We start from the raw sequence: 19,369 nt of genomic DNA, 5'->3' as shown, positions 1-19,369 counted from the left end.
TGCTAGGCAGCAGAAGTTCATGTTTTTGGATTCTTCTAATAATGATCATAGTAGTATGCGAAAGACTGACAATACAATAATACAATACAATACAATAGTAGAGTTGGAAGGGACCTTGGAGGTCTTCTAGTCCAACCCCCTGCCTAGGCAGGAAACCCTATACCGTTTCAGACAAATAGCTATCCAACATCTTCTTAAAGACTTCCAGTGTTGGGGCATTCACAACTTCTGGAGGCAAGCTGTTCCACTGATTAATTGTTCTCACTGTCAGGAAATTTCTCCTCAGTTCTAAGTTGCTTCTCTCCTTGATTAGTTTCCACCCATTGCTTCTTGTTCTACCCTCAGGTGCTTTGGAGAATAGTTTGACTCCCTCTTCTTTGTGGCAACCCCTGAGATATTGGAACAATGCTATCATGTCTCCCCTAGTCCTTCTTTCTCTTAAGCTAAACATACCCAGTTCCTGCAACCGTTCTTCATATGTTTTAGTCTCCAGTCCCCTAATCATCTTTGTTGCTCTTCTCTGCACTCTTTCTAGAGTCTCCACATCTTTTTTACATCGTGGCGACCAGAACTGAATGCAGTATTCCAAGTGTGGCCTTACCAAGGCATTATAAAGTGGTATTAACACTTCACGTGATCTTGATTCTATCCCTCTGTTGATGCAGCCTAGAACTGTGTTGGCTTTTTTGGCAGCTGCTGCACACTGCTGGCTCATATTTAAATGGTTGTCCACTAGGACTCCAAGATCCCTTTCACAGTTACTACTACTGAGTAAGGTATCACCTATACTGTACCTGTGCATTCCGTTTTTGTTGCCTAAATGTAGAACCTTACTCTTTTCACCATTGAATTTCATTTTATTAGATAGTGCCCAATGTTCAAGTTTGTCAAGATCCTTCTGTATCTTAAGCCTATCTTCTGGAGTGTTGGCTATTCCTGCCAGCTTGGTATCATCTGCAAATTTGATGAGTTCCCCATTTATTCCCTCATCCAAATCATTGATGAAGATGTTGAAGAGTACTGGGCCTAAAACAGAGCCTTGGGGTACTCCACTGCATACTTCCCTCCATGTAGATGCAGTTCCATTGAGAACTACACGTTGAGTGCGGTTGGTCAGCCAGTTACCAATCCATCTGGTGGTGATGCTGTCTAACCCACATTCTTCTACTTTATCTAGTAGTAGGTTATGGTCTACCTTATCAAAAGCCTTACTGAAGTCCAAGTAAACTATATCAACGGCATTCCTCTGGTCCACTAATTTTGTCACATTATCAAAGAATGCAATAAGATTAGTCTGGCATGATCTGTTTTTGACAAATCCATGTTGGCTTTTGGCTATCACTTTGTTTGCTTCTAGGTGTTCGCAAATTCGTTGCTTGATTATTTTTTCCAGAATCTTTCCTGGTATTGAGGTTAGGCTGATAGGTCTGTAGTTTCCTGGATCTAATTTTTTCCCTTTTTTGAAGATGGGAACCACATCAGCTCTTTTCCAGTCCTCTGGTAGTTCCCCGGTGTTCCAGGATCTCTGAAAGATATAATTCAGTGGTTCTGAGATCTCGTCTGCTAGTTCCTTCAGAACTCTGGGGTGTAATCCATCCGGTCCTGGTGATTTGAACTCATCTAGGGTAGACAGGTGCTCACTTACCATTTTCTTCCCTATTTCAATTTGTGTTCCTAATTTTGTGGTGCTGCTTTTGATAGGTTGGACTGTTTTATCCCTTTGTGTAAAGACAGATGCAAAACATGAGTTAAATAGTTCTGCTTTCTCCCTGTTGCTTGTTGCCTTCTTGCCACTTTCTCCTAGCAATGGACCAATTGTTTCCTTAACTTTTTTCTTGTTTTTAACATGTTGGAAGAAGCTTTTTTTGTTAATTTTTACTTTTGTGGCAAGCCTTTCTTCATTGTGAGCCTTAGCTTTCCTCACTTCATCTTTACAGGCTCGGGCTATTTGCTGATATTCTGCCTTAGTTATGTCCCCCTCCTTCCACTTTTTATACTTACTTTTTTTGTCTTTCAGTTTGTCAGATAGTTGTTTATGCAGCCATGCTGGTTTCTTTTGGGAGCTGTTGTTTTTCTTCTTCATTGGTATTGTGTTAGACTGGGCTTTTCTAATCTCATTTTTCAAAATTTCCCAAGCTTCTTGAGTTGTTTTCCCCTCGAGGATTCTCATCCATGGAATTTTTCCCAAGCTCTCTCTAAGTTTATTGAAATTAGCTTTCTTAAAGTCCAAGACTCTAAAGTCCAAGACTCAAAACGTAAGATGAGAAAATGCTAAAAGGCATCAAGTTGGAAATGAATGGAAAAGATGTATTTTTGAAAATTAAGAAAAGTGGAGTCTAATAGATGAGAATAAAGATGTCCTGCTCTTAAGGAGTTCTCAACAGTAGAATTAGTCAATAAAAGATTAGACAGTCTGGAATCCTCATGCAGTCCAGGGTGGTATGAGAATTCCTGCATTGCAAAGGGAGTTTGATTAGAAGGCCTCACGGTTTCTTTCAACTCTTTCATTCTACACTTGCAGTTCTGTCTTGGTGCTAATATGATAAAGATGATTCAATAATGCCTGAATAAAAAAAGGCTTCTAATGTGATTTATTTCATTTGGATCTTCCATAGCTGCTCAGTTTGCTCCTTAGAAAGAAAATGACTGTTGTTCAACTCTGTATACAGTATTACAGAATAGCAGAACAATAGAATTGGAAGGGAGCTTGGAGGTCGTCTAGTTCAACTGTGCTCAGGCAGGAGACTTTATACCAGGGCTCTCCAAAGTTGGCCACTTTAAGACCTGTGGACTTCAACTCCCAGAATTCCCCAGCTGGGGAATTCTGGGAGTTGAAGTCCACAAGTCTTAAGTGACCAACTTTGGAGACCCCTGCTCTACACCATTTCAGACAAATGGTTATCCAATATCTTCTTCAAAACCTCCAGTGTTGGAACACCCACAGCTTCTGGGGGCAAGTTGTTCTTTCAGGAAATTTCTCCTTTGTTCCAGGTTGCTTCTCTCCTTAGTTAGTTTCCATCCATTGCTCCTTGTCCTGCTTTCGGGTGTTTGGGAAAATAGGGTTGACCCCCCTTTTGGCAGCCCCTTAGATATTGCCACACCGCTATCCTGTCACCACTGGTCCTTCTTTTCATTAAACTAGTATGTCAGGAACAGGCTGCTGTCTCTGAACAGGAAATACTTGCAAAATGTACTTTCTCAGCTGCCCCCACGCCCCCTTCATCTGCCACAAACGGATGGGATCAATGGCCAACCTGGTCTGGTACGTGTTTGAAAGGTAGCAAACCATCCCGCCAACAGATGGAGACTTGTTAATTCCATATGGCATGTCTTTAAAGGTGAAAGGTTTCCTTCACACATGTGCTAGTCATTCCCGACTCTAAGGGGCAGTGCTCATGTACGTTTCAAAGCCGAAGAGCCAGCATTGTCTGAAGACGTCTCCGTGGTCATGTGGCCGGCATGACTAAACGCCGAAGGTGCACGGAACGCTGTTACCTTCCCACCAAAGGTGTTCCCTATTTTTCTACTTGCATTATTACATGCTTTCGAACTGCTAGTTTGCCAGAAGCTGGGACAAGTAACAGGAGCTCACTCAGTTATGCGGCGCTAGGGATTCGAACTGCCGAACTGCCAACCTTTATGATCGACAAGCTCAGCATCTTAGCCACTGAGCCACCACGTTCCTATGGCATGTCTTTAGATGAGCAGAAACCTGCCTTAAATAAGCAAGGAGCGAGAGGAGCTCTTTGACAGAAATTTAATTCTGATTGCTCTCATGTAGCATCGCTCTGCTAAAGACGATCAAGGTGAGGAGAGCGGGGGGAGGGGGGGAAGGAAGAGAGAGAGAGAGAGAAAGAAAGAGACTCTTCCACTAAGCTCAGTTGCAGAAACCGGTTGCCAAGTAAAGGCATTTTTGCATTCTTCCTCATTACTTTCCTATTTGTGTTTTCAACCTCCCTGTTTGTTCACTTGTAGATCTGGTCCTGTAATTAGCTGCAGAGCCTACAGCTTACATTTTGAAAGGGGGGCTTTTCATGGCAAGCTTCCCCCCCCTCTTTTCTCCTTCTCCCCACCTTCTTCCCTTTCTTGTGTGAGTGTGTGTGTGTGTGTGCGTGCGTTTATTCCAGCCTTAAATTCATTTTTTTTGTTACAAGAATCTTTCCCTCCTCACCCCACCTCCGCACATGAACTAAAAGGGAACAACGTTAAGAAATGCAAATAATGGCTCTTTCTTTGATTATGACAGTTAATTAATAGCAACCTGTTTTAATGAATTAAGTCACTCACGGCCCTTCAGCACTTCCTAAGGAGTAGCCAGAATCTGTAGGGATTCTTTTCCCCCTTCCAATTGTATAGCGCCTAGACTCCCGAGCTCTATGTAGGCCCCTGTATAGAAATGTCCGCTTAATGATGAGGGAGGGTTTTCCAGCTTGCCTGCATTCAAAGATCACTGGTGAGCTATTCAGGGGCAGAAAAGGCCCCTTCTCCCCTGGCGAGGAGTAGTCACAGTTCCGCACCATTGTGTTAGCCGAGGTCCTTGATCAAAGGCCTCCTAGTGAACTCAACTGGGCTCTCTTTCAGACGACGGCCATAATTAAAGCCACTAATTCTCTTTTAAAAGTGCTGCAGGATGCCATGTAGGCATCTGTTTGGAGTGCCCTTTGTGATGTCATAAGCTGTTCAGGGCTGGGGCAGGGGGCAGGGAGGGAGCTTTTCTGAGCCAGATGCCAGTCACCGAGGTGCTTCATGACAAGGGTCCCTGGGAAGACCTTGACAAGGTCTTGACTACACAATTCCCAGCCCTGAATTTTCCTCCTTCGTAGCTGCTGTGAACCGACCCTCAAAAAGAGGTCTGGACTTTTTTAGGAGGTGGGGGGGGGGGATGGAGAAGTGCCAGTTGTGGTGGTAGAAGGAGAGGTGGCAGCAAGGGCAGCAAAGAGCTAAGTTTTCATCTCCCCACCTTGTGGGTCCCAGGGAAGTCCTCTTGCCCTCCCATCCTCCATGGGTTGAAGGTGCCCAGTGGAGCTTGCAGAGGGCAGAGGAAGACCCTTTGAAGAGCCTCAATGGATGTAACAGTTCAGCTGTTAAGGAGACAAATAAATGGAGGAGGCTCATTAATTCCTTTTGGCTGTCTCTGTGCCTTTTGCCCTTTTATCGCAGCCTTATTAGTCTCCTACTCATCTTGAATGGGGAGGGGCTGGGGGGGGGGGAAATGAATGGGAGCTGTTGAGTGCTAATTGGAAAAGGCTTTTAATCACAGGCTAAAGACTTTACATTGACTTGAAAGTTACTTCTGCCTGGGAAGGGGCCCTCTCTACACACAACAGAGACAGTCATTTTAATCTATCTACCAAAGCATTATAAAACAAAACTCAACTGGCTTTAAAAGAAACTGCTGGTCTTTAAGGTAACACAAGACTGCTGTTTTGCTTTTAATTGGGTATCTTATGATAATAAGTGTATTTATAGAAAATGAAGTGAGAGGCAGGTAACGTTGCTGATATGTATAGTAATATATATTATATACTATAAAGTATGTTTATAGAAAATGAAGTGAGATGCAGGTAAGGTTGCTGATATGTATAGTAATATATATTTATATAGTATATAAATATACTATAAAGTATGTTTATAGAAAATGAAATGAGATGCAGGTAAGGTTGCTGATATGTATAGTAATATATATTTGATTCCCCCCCCCCTATTTACATACCCCTTTTCCCCAGGAAATTGAGAAATCTGTGTACAGTTTAGGGTAAAGCAATGACAGAAAAAAATGTAGTAAGTAAGGTGAAATAAGGGAGTAAGGTGAAAGAGATGTATCTCCAACTTGGCTTCTTCATCCTACCTTCCCTGCATTTATGGGAAAAGTAAGAGGTACGAGACCTGTATGGCCTCAGCTGACTCAATATGTTCGAACTACTGTGAGATGAGAAACTAAACATGACTAGCTACAAATCTTCAGTAATTATATATAGATTTAGATGGAATTTGCATATGTAAAAGAAAAACTGTCTTTTTCTTGTAATCCACCAGGAGATTAATAGGGATCTAGTCAGAAATCAGATTGTGGGTTTTGTGAAATATAAGTGTGATTATTTCTCCTGTAGGGTACCAGAGTCAGGATCAACAAGGTTCAATTATCTTGACATTCAAGTATTCTTCTCTCTCCTGCATTGCTTCTTTTCCATCACTGATATTTTTACCTGGAATAGGCAGAGCATCTATTTCAATCCTGAGAGCTTGCAAGCAAACAAGAATTTTTGATTAGTGTTATCTGTTTCTGGATCATGATTAATGTTATCCATTACTGGTGCAGGGTAGTGAGTAATAGACTTCTTCCTTTGGGGTTAAATCACCAGAGAGTTTCAACAGGAGCATCATCTGTAATAACAGGACTGTCCAATTACCATGATTTTGTCAGGCACAAGAAATCAGGAACCAGAATTATTCAAATGAATACAAGTTTACTCTGTGCTATCCCTAAACAAGAAACTGAACTACTGAAAGTCAAGACGGATTAGCGGTAGATAAGAGTCAATGGAATTCAAGGGGGGGTTGGACTTAGATCTCTTGTGGGCACGAAGGGTCTCCAAACTTAATGTCTCCCTCAGGCTGAGCCTCGTAATCTCTTACAGATTTATCCAGAAACTATGAAACTATTGAGAATGTCTCAACCTTTAGAAATTACTTCTTGTTATTGGTTTTCATTCTTCAGTTTTCACAGTTCCTTGTAAATCTAAACATATACAGGAAATAGCATAATCTATATAGTTATATAAAAGCCAAATACCACTCACTCATCATGAAATCTCCAGAACTGTAAAGCCTACAAACTTGAAATTTGGCACGTATGTTCCTCTTGGCTTCTAAGTACTCGCTAAGAAAGGATTTTTTGAAATGAACATCAGATAATTCATGTTTCGTATACAGTAATTAACATGCTCTGATGTTAAGGACTTCTACTCTCCCTCCCCACCTGAAAAGAACTCTGTTCCAACTGCCAGTTGCCTTATATTAACATGCTCTGATGCTAAGGAGTTAGATATTCTACTCCTCATCCCTACCTGAAAAGAACTCTCTTCTGACTGCCAGTTGCCTCACATTCTGTTACCTCAGTTCAAACAGGTAGACATTCCACTCCTTCACTCCAGTGGTCTGGGGCTCCTTAACAATACTAAACATCAGTACCTCACCAAAATGTCTACACCTTCCACCTATGGAACTGCTTCTGGACTCAAAGCGGCAGGAGCGATATTCCCTTATGTGTTTCAATCACTGACCACCACTGAGCCAACAGATTGAACCAGAGTGAACCGGATTTCTCCTGCTTTGCCCAATCACAGAAGTTTCATCACGAAGCACGGGTATCTAGCTAGTCCATGATAAAGGATTAGAAGATAATGTCCCTTTTGTCTTTGAGACCTATATATTTGCCACATACAGAAAACCAAAGCAAATTATGATCCACGAAGCTGTCTCATCTGCCTTAGGGGAGAAATCTTCAGCGATGAAGATCAAGATGCCTTCAACGGTTTGTGTAGAAAAGGATACCCCGAAATGCGTCATCTCTAGTCTGTCCCATATTCCAAAATTTCTCATTGATGCTTCACAAATTGTTCAGATGACTGGCCTGCCGCTTATCACTCAGCCAACCTGAAAGGTGACTAAATCCTCTGTGCCAGGCAGGTACGTGCACTTGCTTAGCTCTTCCCTTCCCAGGTGCAGAGAAATTGATAGCTGCTTCTTCCGTCAGCAGGTAGTGGGAGGGGAAATCAACCTGAGGGAATCCGCCATTTGTTTTCCTTCACTTGACACACATTAGAAGTGTAAGGATAATGTTATTTACTGGCCTCGTTAGGGAGACACAGTAAGACTTGATCATAGGAATAGTACAATTTATGCCGGCATACTTTTCAGGGACTGAAAGATCCTGTGTTAAGATAGCCACAAGGAAGACCTGGAAAGCTTCAATTCTTCGTGAATCCAGAAGGCTGGAGGGGAAAAGATTAGGTTAGGAAGATTGCAGAGAGATGGCTTGTGGCTTTCCTATATTACAGGAAATGTCAACAAAATATGTAATTTGGGGGAGAAACAGTGATGGATTTCCAACAAGCCAACTTTCATTTAGAAGTGAGCAGAAGGACAATGAGGGAACAGATGTGGGATGCTTTGCAATGAAAACGGAATTTCTAATTGGGCACAGTACTTACAGTTAGTTTAGGGACACGGTAGCTCAGTGGCTAAGATGCTGAGCTTGTCGATCAGAAAGATTAGAAGTTCGGCGGTTTGAATCCCTAGTGAGTGAGCTCCCGCTATTTGTCCCAGCTTCTGCCAACTTAGCAGTTCAAAAGCTTGTAAAAATGCAGGTAGAAAAATAGGAGCCACCTTTGGTGGGAAGGTAACAGCATTCTGTGCTCCTTTAACATTTAGTCATGCTGGCCACATGACTACGGAGATGTCTTTGGACAGTGCTGGCTCTTCGGCTTTGAAATGGAGGTGAGCACCGCCCCCTAGAGTCGGGAATGACCAGCACATATGAGGGGAACCTTTACCTTTATTTATACGACCCTTGGATGACACTGCAGGTATCCAGTATCCTTTTTAAATTTGAAAAAATGGAATGACTCCTATTTAATTGAGGTTAACTCAGGCACCTGATAAGCATGGGTTGCTTGTCCATTTCTCATTAAATAACCCCCAGTGATTCATGCATCATGCTAAGCCATAAAGCATGATTTCCTAGCACCGTGGCTAGGTCCAAGCAACATACTGAAACCTCACCAAACAACATCATATGGCTTACAGTAATGGATAAAAGCAGCTGGTTTTTAGGAGCTAAAAACTTCAGTATGTAATGGATGTTTGGGTGTACAAGGTTTCGAGTCCAGTTTCTGGCATAGCCAGTTGGGAAAGCCTCTGCGTATAAACAGATCTTCTGTTCATCTCAGAAGATAAGACTTGGCTAGGGCCCCCCAAAAGATGACTCAGTTAAAGTAATTTTCAATGTCTCTGTGTGCCCTTTTTAAAAGTTTCTTTGTTTGCCTTCTCCTTTTCCATATGCCTCAATAAGCAAATAATATAAATCTGGCTACATAGAGTCAGCAAACATAGAGGGCTGTCATAGGTGGATTGCAAAAATGTGAAAGTTCTATTCAATTCCTGGGCCATCATATTAGGCATACATTATCCATGCAAAAAATAAATAAAATAAAATTGTAGGTTGCCATAAATCTTTCTCAAGTTCATGGGTGTGTATATAAAGTGTGTCATCAGCAGTATTCAAATAAGAGCACACTTTTTAAGCGATAATATGCTAAGCAATAAGTTGTACTATGTGGGAAATTATTCCATGAAATTATTCCTGACATGTATTTATTTTGGTGACAGATAGTTGGGTGCAAAGGGAACAAAGTACAGAGACTAATAGCCTTCCTCCAAGACTCTACTCTAAGTAAGTCCTCCTTGCATTTTTTAGGAGGGGGTTGCAGTTCAAACGTTGAACCAAATTTTACATGAAAGCAGATGCAGCCAGATGTTGGCAGGCGATGCCAATAATTAATTGGAGGTGCGGTACCCAGTTTTGGGTCCATGCATCCAGCAGAGGGCGCACCAGAGAGGAATCAGGCAAAGGGGGCCAGCCTTGTAATTGTTTCCATCAAAATATGTAGCTCCATGCTTTTGTGTGCATATTTACATTCTGGAATGTGGTTCAGAATGCAGGCATCAGATTTAAAACTTTGTTTCTACTTATCGACACACTGGAGACCCTGGTTGATTTGCAAGCTGTTCTATTTACAGATGCAAGCTGTTAAATGGTTGGATTTAATTGTCATACTAGAGTGAGCCGGGGCATGTTACTTATTTATTTATTGCTCCCTTGCTTTCTTTTCAAATGTAAAACACGGAGTTGTGAAAAACAAATGGAGAAGGGAAACTGGCACTTTTTGGGGTGGGGGTGGGTGGGTGGCCACAGTTGTTGAATACTATGAAATGTTCTACCTGTTTAGAAATATATATTTAAAATTTATATTAATATTTCTGCTAGCAATATTAAATTTGGCATTTCACCCACATGAAAAACTTTAAAATGACTTCATGTACTTGAACTCTACAGTGAAACGCCAAGGCAACAATCCTACAAGGTTGACTAGCATTACTTGGAGAAAGTAGGTATTTTTTTTACTGAAAGATTTAGATATGCCATTGAAAAAAAAGGATTACTGCTTGGAGGGTACATCCACTCTTTTCTCTCTTCAATATATTATTTTAGCTTGCTTTATGTAGAATAGCAGAGTTGGAAGGGACCTTGGAAGTCTTCTAGTCCAACCCCCTGCTTAGGCAGGAAACCCTACACCACTTCAGACAATTGGTTATCCAATCTCTTGTTTAAAACTTCTTGGAGTGTTGGGGCATTCACAACTTCTGGAGGCAACTTGTTCCACTGATTATTTGTTCTAACTGTCAGGAAATTTCTCCTCAGTTCTAAGTTGTTTCTCTCTTTGATTAGTTTCCACCCATTGCTTCTTGTCCTGCCCTCAGGTGCCTTGGAGAATAGTTTGACTCCCTCTTCTTTGTGGCAACCTCTGAGATATTGGAACACTGCTATCATGTCTCCCCTAGTCCTTCTTTCTCTTAAGCTAAACATACCCAGTTCCTGCAACCGTTCTTCATATGTTTTAGTCTCCAGTCCCCTAATCATCATTGTTGCTCTTCTCTGCACTCTTTCTAGAGTCTCCACATCTTTTTTATATCATCAAGAAACCACAGCAGTTTACTCAAAGGCCACGGGATCAAAAGAAAGGAATGTTTATTATCAGAGTTTTCTTCAAACCTTTTCCAGGTCTCTTGTTAGACCCATTTTGCAGATAAGGATTAAAAAAAAGAGGCTGAAAGACAAAATGTATAAATTCCAGATTGAGATTAACTCAGAACTGAAGCTCTCTGGTTCAATCCCTCATATTCACTGCAATAAAAATCTGCATTTTTTTTTTACTAATTCAGGTGTTAAATGGTGTCCCAGTAAAGTAAAACATCATTACACACATCTTTACACACAGAAAGCTACAATTGAATGGGAAAACCCCACTACCATGATGGTGGTTGTTGCTTTCTTCTGCATAAAGAAAATTTTGACCTGCCCCAAATTACTATCTGAAGTGCTATGTAGTACAAATCGATAGAGCCTTGTTTGAATTCCTATTTCTGAACAAACAGGCTTTGTTGATGTCTGTATGTACAGCATATTTATATTTTTCCAGATGTCAGCAGAGTCTGGTCTCTCAGATTTTTCAGCTTGGAATTTCTAGCCCTACACAGTATACAGTTCTTCATACTGGAGATCTTTGCATAAGTAAGCCCAACTGAGTTCCTTCAACTGTAAGGTAAGTGAGTATAGCACTGAGCATAGAACATTCAAGGGTGGGCTTCAAAAATTTCAGCAATGGGTTCTCTGCCCGCTTGCTGGGTGGGCATGGCCACTGTGGGTGTGGCCTAGTTGGCCTCCTGCACCATGGTGGGTGGGGTGGGTGAGGTGGGTGGGTGTTTCCACCCTCCCCAGGTTCTGGAGGCTTTCCTCGAGCCTCTGGGAGGGCTAAAACTGCCTTCGCCAGGCTCTGGAGCCCCGTTTCCCCCTCCCTGAGTCTCCAGGTGGGGCCTGCAGCTACCTCGCATCCAAAATGGGTCACATGGAGACTCACATGGGGGGTGGAGGGGTGGGAGGGGCCAGCCAGGGGTGGGATTTTGAGGTTCTTCAAACCAGCCATAATGTTAGCTATGGGTTCTCCCAAACCAGGGCCAACCTGTAGCAGCCTCTCCTGAGAGCATTGATGATTAGTACAATACAGTACAATACAATACAATACAATACAATAGCAGAGTTGGAAGGGACCTTGGAGGTCTTCTAGTCCAACCCCCTGCCTAGGCAGGAAACCCTATACTGTTTCAGACAAATGGCTATCCAACATCTTCTTAAAGACTTCCAGTGTTGGGGCATTCACAACTTCTGGAGGCAAGCTGTTCCACTGATTAATTGTTCTAACTGTCAGAAAGTTTCTCCTCAGTTCTAAGTTGCTTCTCTCCTAGATTAGTGTCCACCCATTGCTTCTTGTTCTACCCTCAGGTGCTTTGGAGAATAGTTTGACTCCCTCTTCTTTGTGGCAACCCCTGAGATATTGGAACACTGCTACCATGTCTCCCCTAGTCCTTCTTTCTATTAAACTAGACATACCCAGTTCCTGCAACCGTTCTTCATATGTTTTAGTCTCCAGTCCCCTAATCATCTTTGTTGCTCTTCTCTGCACTCTTTCTAGAGTCTCCACATCTTTTCTACATCGTGGCGACCAAAACTGAATGCAGCATTCCAAGTGTGGCCTTACCAAGGCATTATAAAATGGTATTAACACTTCACGTGATCTTGATTCTATCCCTCTGTTGATGCAGCCTAGAACTATGTTGGCTTTTTTGGCAGCTGCTGCACACTGCTGGCTCATATTTAAATGGTTGTCCACTAGGACTCCAAGATCCCTTTCACAGTTACTACTACTGAGCAAGGTATCACCTATACTGTACCTGTGCATTTCATTTTTCTTGCCTAAATGTAGAACCTTACTCTTTTCACCATTGAATTCCATTTTATTAGATAGTGCCCAATGTTCAGGTTTGTCTTGTCCTAGTGTTCCAAGGGCTATTGTGCCCATCATCAGAAAGAGGAGCAGTCAAATTCATTTGCTCCAAAATGGAGACACCTCCTTATAGCACAATTCTGAGCATTTGTCAATACAAAACCATTTACGGTAGTGGAGAGGACCTCTTCAAAGTCTCGGGAAGCAAAAAACTGTTTGCAATCAACTTGCATTCTTTGAACTGTTTTTCATGCGGGCATTGGATAAAAGCTTGTCTCTGTTATTTTCTGTCCCTTAAAATGACACTGCCATGTCCATAAATTACAAAAAAGACTACAGGTAGCCCTCAACGTACAGCAGTTCATTTAGTGACCATTGAAAGTTACAATGGCCCTAAAAAAGTGACTTATGACCATTTTTCACACTTGTGACTGTTGCAGCATCCCAGTGGCCACTTGATCAAAATCCAGATGCTTGGTAAATGTCTCATCTTTATGACATTTGCAATGCCTTGGGGAGTCATGTGATCAGCCTCTTCAACCTTCTGATAAGCAGAGTCAACGGGGAAACTAGATTCGCTTAACAGCCGTTACTAACTGAAAAACTGCCATGATTCACTCAACCATTGTGGCAAGAAATAGGGAAAAATGAACTTAAATAATGTTTCACTTAGCAACAGAAATGTTGGACTCAATTGTGGTCGTTAGCAGAGGACTTCCTGTATTTATTTGTACCCTCTATTGTCAAGGAACCAGTTTACCTAAATTCGATCTCCATGTTTGACTTTTGATCATCACTCTAACTCTTTTTAAAATTTCACCTTGTACAACAGCTTTCTGTTGTGAAGCAAGGATCAACTCCCAATTGCTTAACAGCAACTACAGGAATATAATATTTGCATTTACATTAGACTGAATCGGTTCTAAATAAGAGAGTAAAAGAATTTGGGTATGCAGAAATTGGCTCAAGATGGCATCAACAGGACAACACAGAGATAACTAGATTTGCTTATCACCAATAGTGACTAAGAAGGAAACTTACCCCTCCTTTCAGGACTTCCCTGAAATATTCCCTGGGATATGCAAAAAAAAAAAAAAAGACAAAAAAAACCCTATCCTGATGTCAAGTTTTTAAAGGTGAAAGGACATTTGAAAAAACCCTTCAGCTGCACATTCTCAAATCCAGAGGCATGGATTGCATTCAAACAGGCAAATATATCTGTTTCTACATATAATCTAAATTGGTGTTTTTCAACCTTCTCAAATTGAAGATCAGTTGGCTGGGAAACTCTGGGAGTTGAAGTCCATCCATCTCCAACTTGGCAAGGTTGAGAAACACTGATCTAAATGGTCCTGCATGGCAAACCTGATGGCAAATTTTAGCTCTGATATACAATGCTGGCTGAAAATTATGGAAATTGAAGTCCAGCACACCTGAACAAACCCTGTTAGGCAAAGAGTATTTTAAACACCCCAAAGGCAGGATTAGTTGGCTTCTTCTAATTGCAGAAAGAATGACATCTATTGGAGGTAAAGTCAGAGTAGGGCTACCTTTTGCTCAGGAGGTGAGAAAATCTCTGACAAAATGCATTTCTTCAGGGCTGAAAATAATATGACCCCGCTGCCGAACTAGCGTTAACTCACAAAATTAGGAACAATTATTTTCCCTGTTAAAGGTAAGCGGCACTCTTTCCTCCTTGGAAACTCTCTTAAGAGTCAGGGTGGTGCTGTGGTTAAGATTAAGATGCTGAGCTAGTATCAAGAAGAGCCAGGATCAAATCTGTCTACATCCATGGTAGCTTTCTGCAAACAATTGGCCTGATCATTAGCTCTTGACCTACTTCAATGAGCTTTTGCTGTGATAAAGAAACGAAGGCAGAAGGATATACTAGAGTGATTTCCCAAGCAATGGTCTAATAGTAACCTAACAACTGGCGTCAAAGCCTGCCAAGGATGTCGCTTTCACAGAAACATTTAATCCAATGTTTTTTAATCTCAGCAATTTAAAGAAGTGTGGGCATCAACTCCCCAACCAGGCTGGGGGAATTCTGGGAGTTGACATTCACACATTTTAAGGTTTCTGAGGTTGAGAAACACTGATCCAATCAACTGGAAGGAAGGAGGACAACTTTGGTTTCAAGAATCAGGTTCATTGTCAGTCCAAGGACAGAATTGAAATCAAATAGGTGTCTTCTGTACCGCCCCAGAGAACTTGATGAGTAAAGGAATGGGGGAGAGTTCATTTCACCCCAGTTAATTTTCTATCACTGGCTTCGACTTTGGATCAGGAGTTCCAGAACATATATTGGTTTAAATATCTCTATCTCTATCTTTATCATCTCTGTCTCTATCATCTCTATCTCTCTCTTGATCGATTATATATATATATATATATATATATATATATATATATATATATATATATATATATATATATATATATATATATATATATATATATATATATATATATATATATATATATATATATATATATATATATATATATATAATAATCTTTAAACCAATTTTATAGCCTGCAAAGAATGTGCCGTAATCCTCTGAATTAGGGCAAGTGAGTTGAAATTGTTTTAATTATCAGCAACAACATTATTGGTAGAATTTGTATTAAAATAAAGATAAGGGGACTCAGTGGCTAAGACACTGAGCTTGTCAATCAGAAAGGTCGGCAGTTCGGCAGTTCGAATCCCTATTGCCGCGTAATGGAGTGAGCTCCCATTATTTGTCCCAGTTTCTGCCAACCTAGCAGTTCGAAAGTATGTAAAAATGCAAGTAGAAAAATAGGAACTGCCTTTGGTGGGAAGGTAACAGCATCCCGTGCCCCTTCAACGTTTAGTCATTTGGGCCACATGACCACGGAGACGTCTTTGGACAGCGCTGGCTCTTCAGCTTTGAAACGGAGATAACCACTGCCCCCTAGAGTCAGGAACTCCTAGCATAAATGTGCGAGGAGAACATTTACCTTTACTTTTAAAGATAAAATAGGAAGGGAATTCATTTTGTATCTGCAGTTAGAAATTTAATGCACTCTTCACCACATTAAGGTGATATTATGTGACCAGATTCAGGCTAAGCAATAGCAATTCTTATAGAGCAGAGCATGGGGGTTGGGTTCCTATGCTTTGCTGAAGTTCTAGCTTCAGAAACACAATCTGGATTAAAAACTCACTGGTTGTCCTTTAAGATGAGCTGCATTGATAAGAGAACAGCCTTCATAAAGTGCAACTTAGAGCCACTTTGGTGTAGTGATGAAGGCACCAGGCTAAAAACCAGGAGACCCATGAGTTGAAGTCATTGTAGGCAGTGGTGGCACAGTGCTTAGAATACAGTACTGAAGCTACTTCTGATGATTACCAGCTCCCAGCAGTTTGGCAATTCGAATCTCACTAGGCTCACAGTTGACTCAGCCTTCCATCCTTCCGAGGTAAAATGAGGACCAAGATTGTTGGGGGCAATAGGCTGACTCTGTAAACCACTTAGAGAGGGCTGGAAAGCACTGTGAAGCGGTACATAAGTCTAAGCGCTATTGCTATTGCCTTCCTTGGGCTAGTCACATTCTCTCAGTCCCAGGAAGGTGGCAGTGGCAACCACTTCCAAAATCTTGCCAAGAAAACTGCAGGGACTTGTCCGGGCAGTCTCCAGGTGTCAAGAATGATTTGAAGGCATGCACACACACACACACACACACACAACCTATTTCTATTTTGTGACTTGATGAACCTATGCCAGGGTGTGGAAGCGTCTGTGCTCACTAGATAGGCCCGCTGTGCCTCGTTTCATTTCTTTTAAGGAGCTTTCTGGGAAGAGAATGTGTGATTGCAGCCAGACCTTTCTGCCAGTTGGCAGGAACAGTTTCTACCTGGAGTATTTTACTTCCATCCCTTGTTGTAGAGGGCAACGCAACCACTGACTAGGACTCTTCCTACTTCCCTTTGGCTGGGCACCCTGAATCTGCTGGTAATCCCAGTTGTTTTCTTGGCTCAGTACAAATTTTGCAGATTGTCCAATCTTCCTTTCAAAGTCTTCTTTTTATGCTGGGGCAGCTTTCAAATGTATCTGTCTCTCTCCGAAGAGCCAACATGTTTATCTTCTGCATTTGTGTATAAACACCATATGCTTGGTGATGATTCTTGATATGGCTGGAAATTTAATAAAGCTGCTCAAATATTGTTGCGGTTTCAGCTTTTCCTCTTCTCTTGCCAAGAAGGAGGACTCTTCTAGTTTCATAGGCATCTTTCAACAACTTTAATTTCATTTGTAGATTAAGAATGGAAGTAGTATTTCCACTTGGTTGGCTGCTGGGGTTGAAGGAAACAAAAACATTCATTGTTTGCAACATTTGAAATGTCTTTTTCTTTCTTTCTTTCTTTCTTTCTTTCTTTCTTTCTTTCTTATTTCTTTCTTATTTCTTTCTTTCTCTTTTTATTCTTTCTTTCTCTTTTTCTCCCTTTCTCTTTCTCTTTCTCTCCCTCTCCCTCTTTTTCTTTCTTTCTTTCTTTCCTTCCTTCCTTCCTTCTCTCTCTCTTTCTCTCCCTCTCTCCCTCTCACTCACTCTCTCTCTCCTTTCTTCTCCTTTATATTTCACTTTTCTGACATGGCATATTAAGCTGTAGGTGGCATTATATCTGATGTTCAGAGCACTTTTGTAAGGTGTTGAGTTGACAGGATTACTTCAAGCTTATTTTAGATTTGGGAAGCATTGGAAGGGGGAAAGTGCTGCTCTTTCCGAAGAATGAATGCAGAAAGCATGAGAATGATTGAGCAAAACTACTTGGATAACTACTTCTCCCACAGAGAAATGGCAGATATTTAGGGGAAATATATTGACCAATCATAGCAGTAAAACACAGTGGGTGATCAAAATAGTAGAAGCAACCTTCTCATACATCACTTAGGGCGTTCCAGGCTTATTAATGAGAGAGAGAGAGAGAGAGAGAGAGAGGGAGGGAGGGAGGGAGGGAGGGAGGGAGAGAGAGAGAGAGAGAGAGATTATCAAGTAATATTTTGACTGACAGTTTGGTGGATTCTATGCTCCAGGGACTTAAAAAAACATCACACTAGTGGGCAAGTAGCTGAGTCCAGATTCTTCATAAAGATAGAAGCAAAGGATAAGGAAGAAGACCAAATAGAACCTTTCATTGTTTCCTCCCTCTTTGTTCCCAGAATAAAGACAAGTCTGGAAGAAGGAAGATCCATTCTCCAAGACCCAAGAAAGTAATAAAAGTGAAACTATAAAATTTCATTTTAACATATGCTGATTAGTCTACATTTAAAGTGACAATAAAATAATTATTCTATCAGAGATTATTCAACTAATGTCAGAGGAATCTTGGAATGTTCTGTTACTCATTTGCTCAGTATGGATGCTTTTAGTCAGTGTTTTTGAACGATGATAACTTTAAGATGTGTGGACTTTAACTGCTAGCATGCTGTCTTGGGAATTCTGGGAATTAAAGTCCACACTTCTTAAAGTTGCCAAGTTTTTAAAATTGCTTTAGATGGACTAATTCCAAACTCAATCTCACTCCCTCTCCAAGACAGCAACAAAACAGGGAGCAAAATCAACCCCTCCATCAAACAAAATTGAGAAATGTGCCAGAGGTCCTAATAGACAGGTGATACATTTGTATGCTAATTGTCAGCCATAATGAATCTCTAAGCAGCTTAATATCAGCTTTAGAGGAAGTTGATACTTTCCTCCAACGAGTGGATCTGAATACCAGGTGCACTTAGTGGAATCCAACAATATTCTCATATTCAGAGTCCCTTTTCCAGCCAGGAGTCCTTAAAAAATGAAAAGCATTTAAATGAAAGCAATTATAATGATTGCAGCAGGGGCAATTCATTTCAGATCCCATGCAAGAAAAAAATTATCCTGTGTTAAAATATGATAAATGCATACCAAGGCATTTAGCTCTGGTGCCTACATTCATAGGTGATGAGAAGATTTATTTCCTGTATCATCTCCAGAGTAGTCAGTTAACCCTTATTGCAAGCTGGTTCGAAAGACTTGTGGTGCAGAGTTTTAATAGATCTGCAGGAATGAGAGTATTGCAAAGGGCAGTTTCAAGATCCTTAAGGGAGGAAATTAAAACAAATCTTTGTGATTTACCTAGCAAAGCCTATTTTGACTTCTTGCAGATTTTCATGTGGGCTGCTTTCAGCTTTTGTTTGGTTAATGCTAGCAATTTCCTCAGGCTGTTAGGTATGCTTAGCCAATGGCTGCCCACTACAGTTTCTCTTTTGTTGTGTCTTGTTTGCATTAATTGACAGATAACATTTTGGCTCAAGAGGAACAAGAACACTTTATTATGTCACATAAAGTGTGACAATAAGATACATATCTGCACATCTTGACATTCCATCTACTTGATAGAAGTGCCAATTGAAAAACTAGAATAGGAGCCAAGGATAAATCTGAGTGGTGAATCAACAGAGAAATGAGTCCAGCAGCTTTTCATAGACTATGTGCCATAGTCTATAGTTACATTTTCTGTGATGTCAAATATGATTTGTATAATCTATGTATCTGATCTGCCTCTTTTCTATTCTCTCTGTTTGACTGAACCTTTTTTTTAAACCTCTCAGCCAAATAAATTTTGTAAAGTGGGATTTAATCTACTTTTTCAGTTTCTCAGCTAATTGTGACCATTCAACTTTGGCTATGAATGGTAAGGGTGCTATATAAGTTAAAACCCAGAAATTAAGAATTCAGCCTGGATATCT

General features: G+C 41.0%; 1 protein-coding gene across 1 annotated transcript in view; it reads left to right on the top strand.

Annotated features, from left to right (window-relative positions):
* The window catches only part of TMEM260 (transmembrane protein 260), a 75,511-nt gene extending 57,618 nt beyond the window's left edge, over positions 1–17,893 (top strand). The window contains exon 16 of the mRNA XM_081940274.1: positions 17,807–17,893. Within this exon, the coding sequence (XP_081796400.1) occupies positions 17,807–17,878 (72 nt within the window). The 3' untranslated portion in view covers positions 17,879–17,893. The remainder of the gene's footprint in view (positions 1–17,806) is intronic.
* Positions 17,894–19,369: the final 1,476 nt, after the last annotated feature.

This window comes from Natrix helvetica, assembly GCF_964273705.1.
Source record: "Natrix helvetica genome assembly, chromosome: 1".
Taxonomy (NCBI): Eukaryota; Metazoa; Chordata; class Lepidosauria; order Squamata; family Natricidae; genus Natrix; species Natrix helvetica.
The sequence above is the reverse complement of the archived record's forward strand: the minus strand, read 5'-3'. Positions and strand labels throughout refer to the sequence as shown.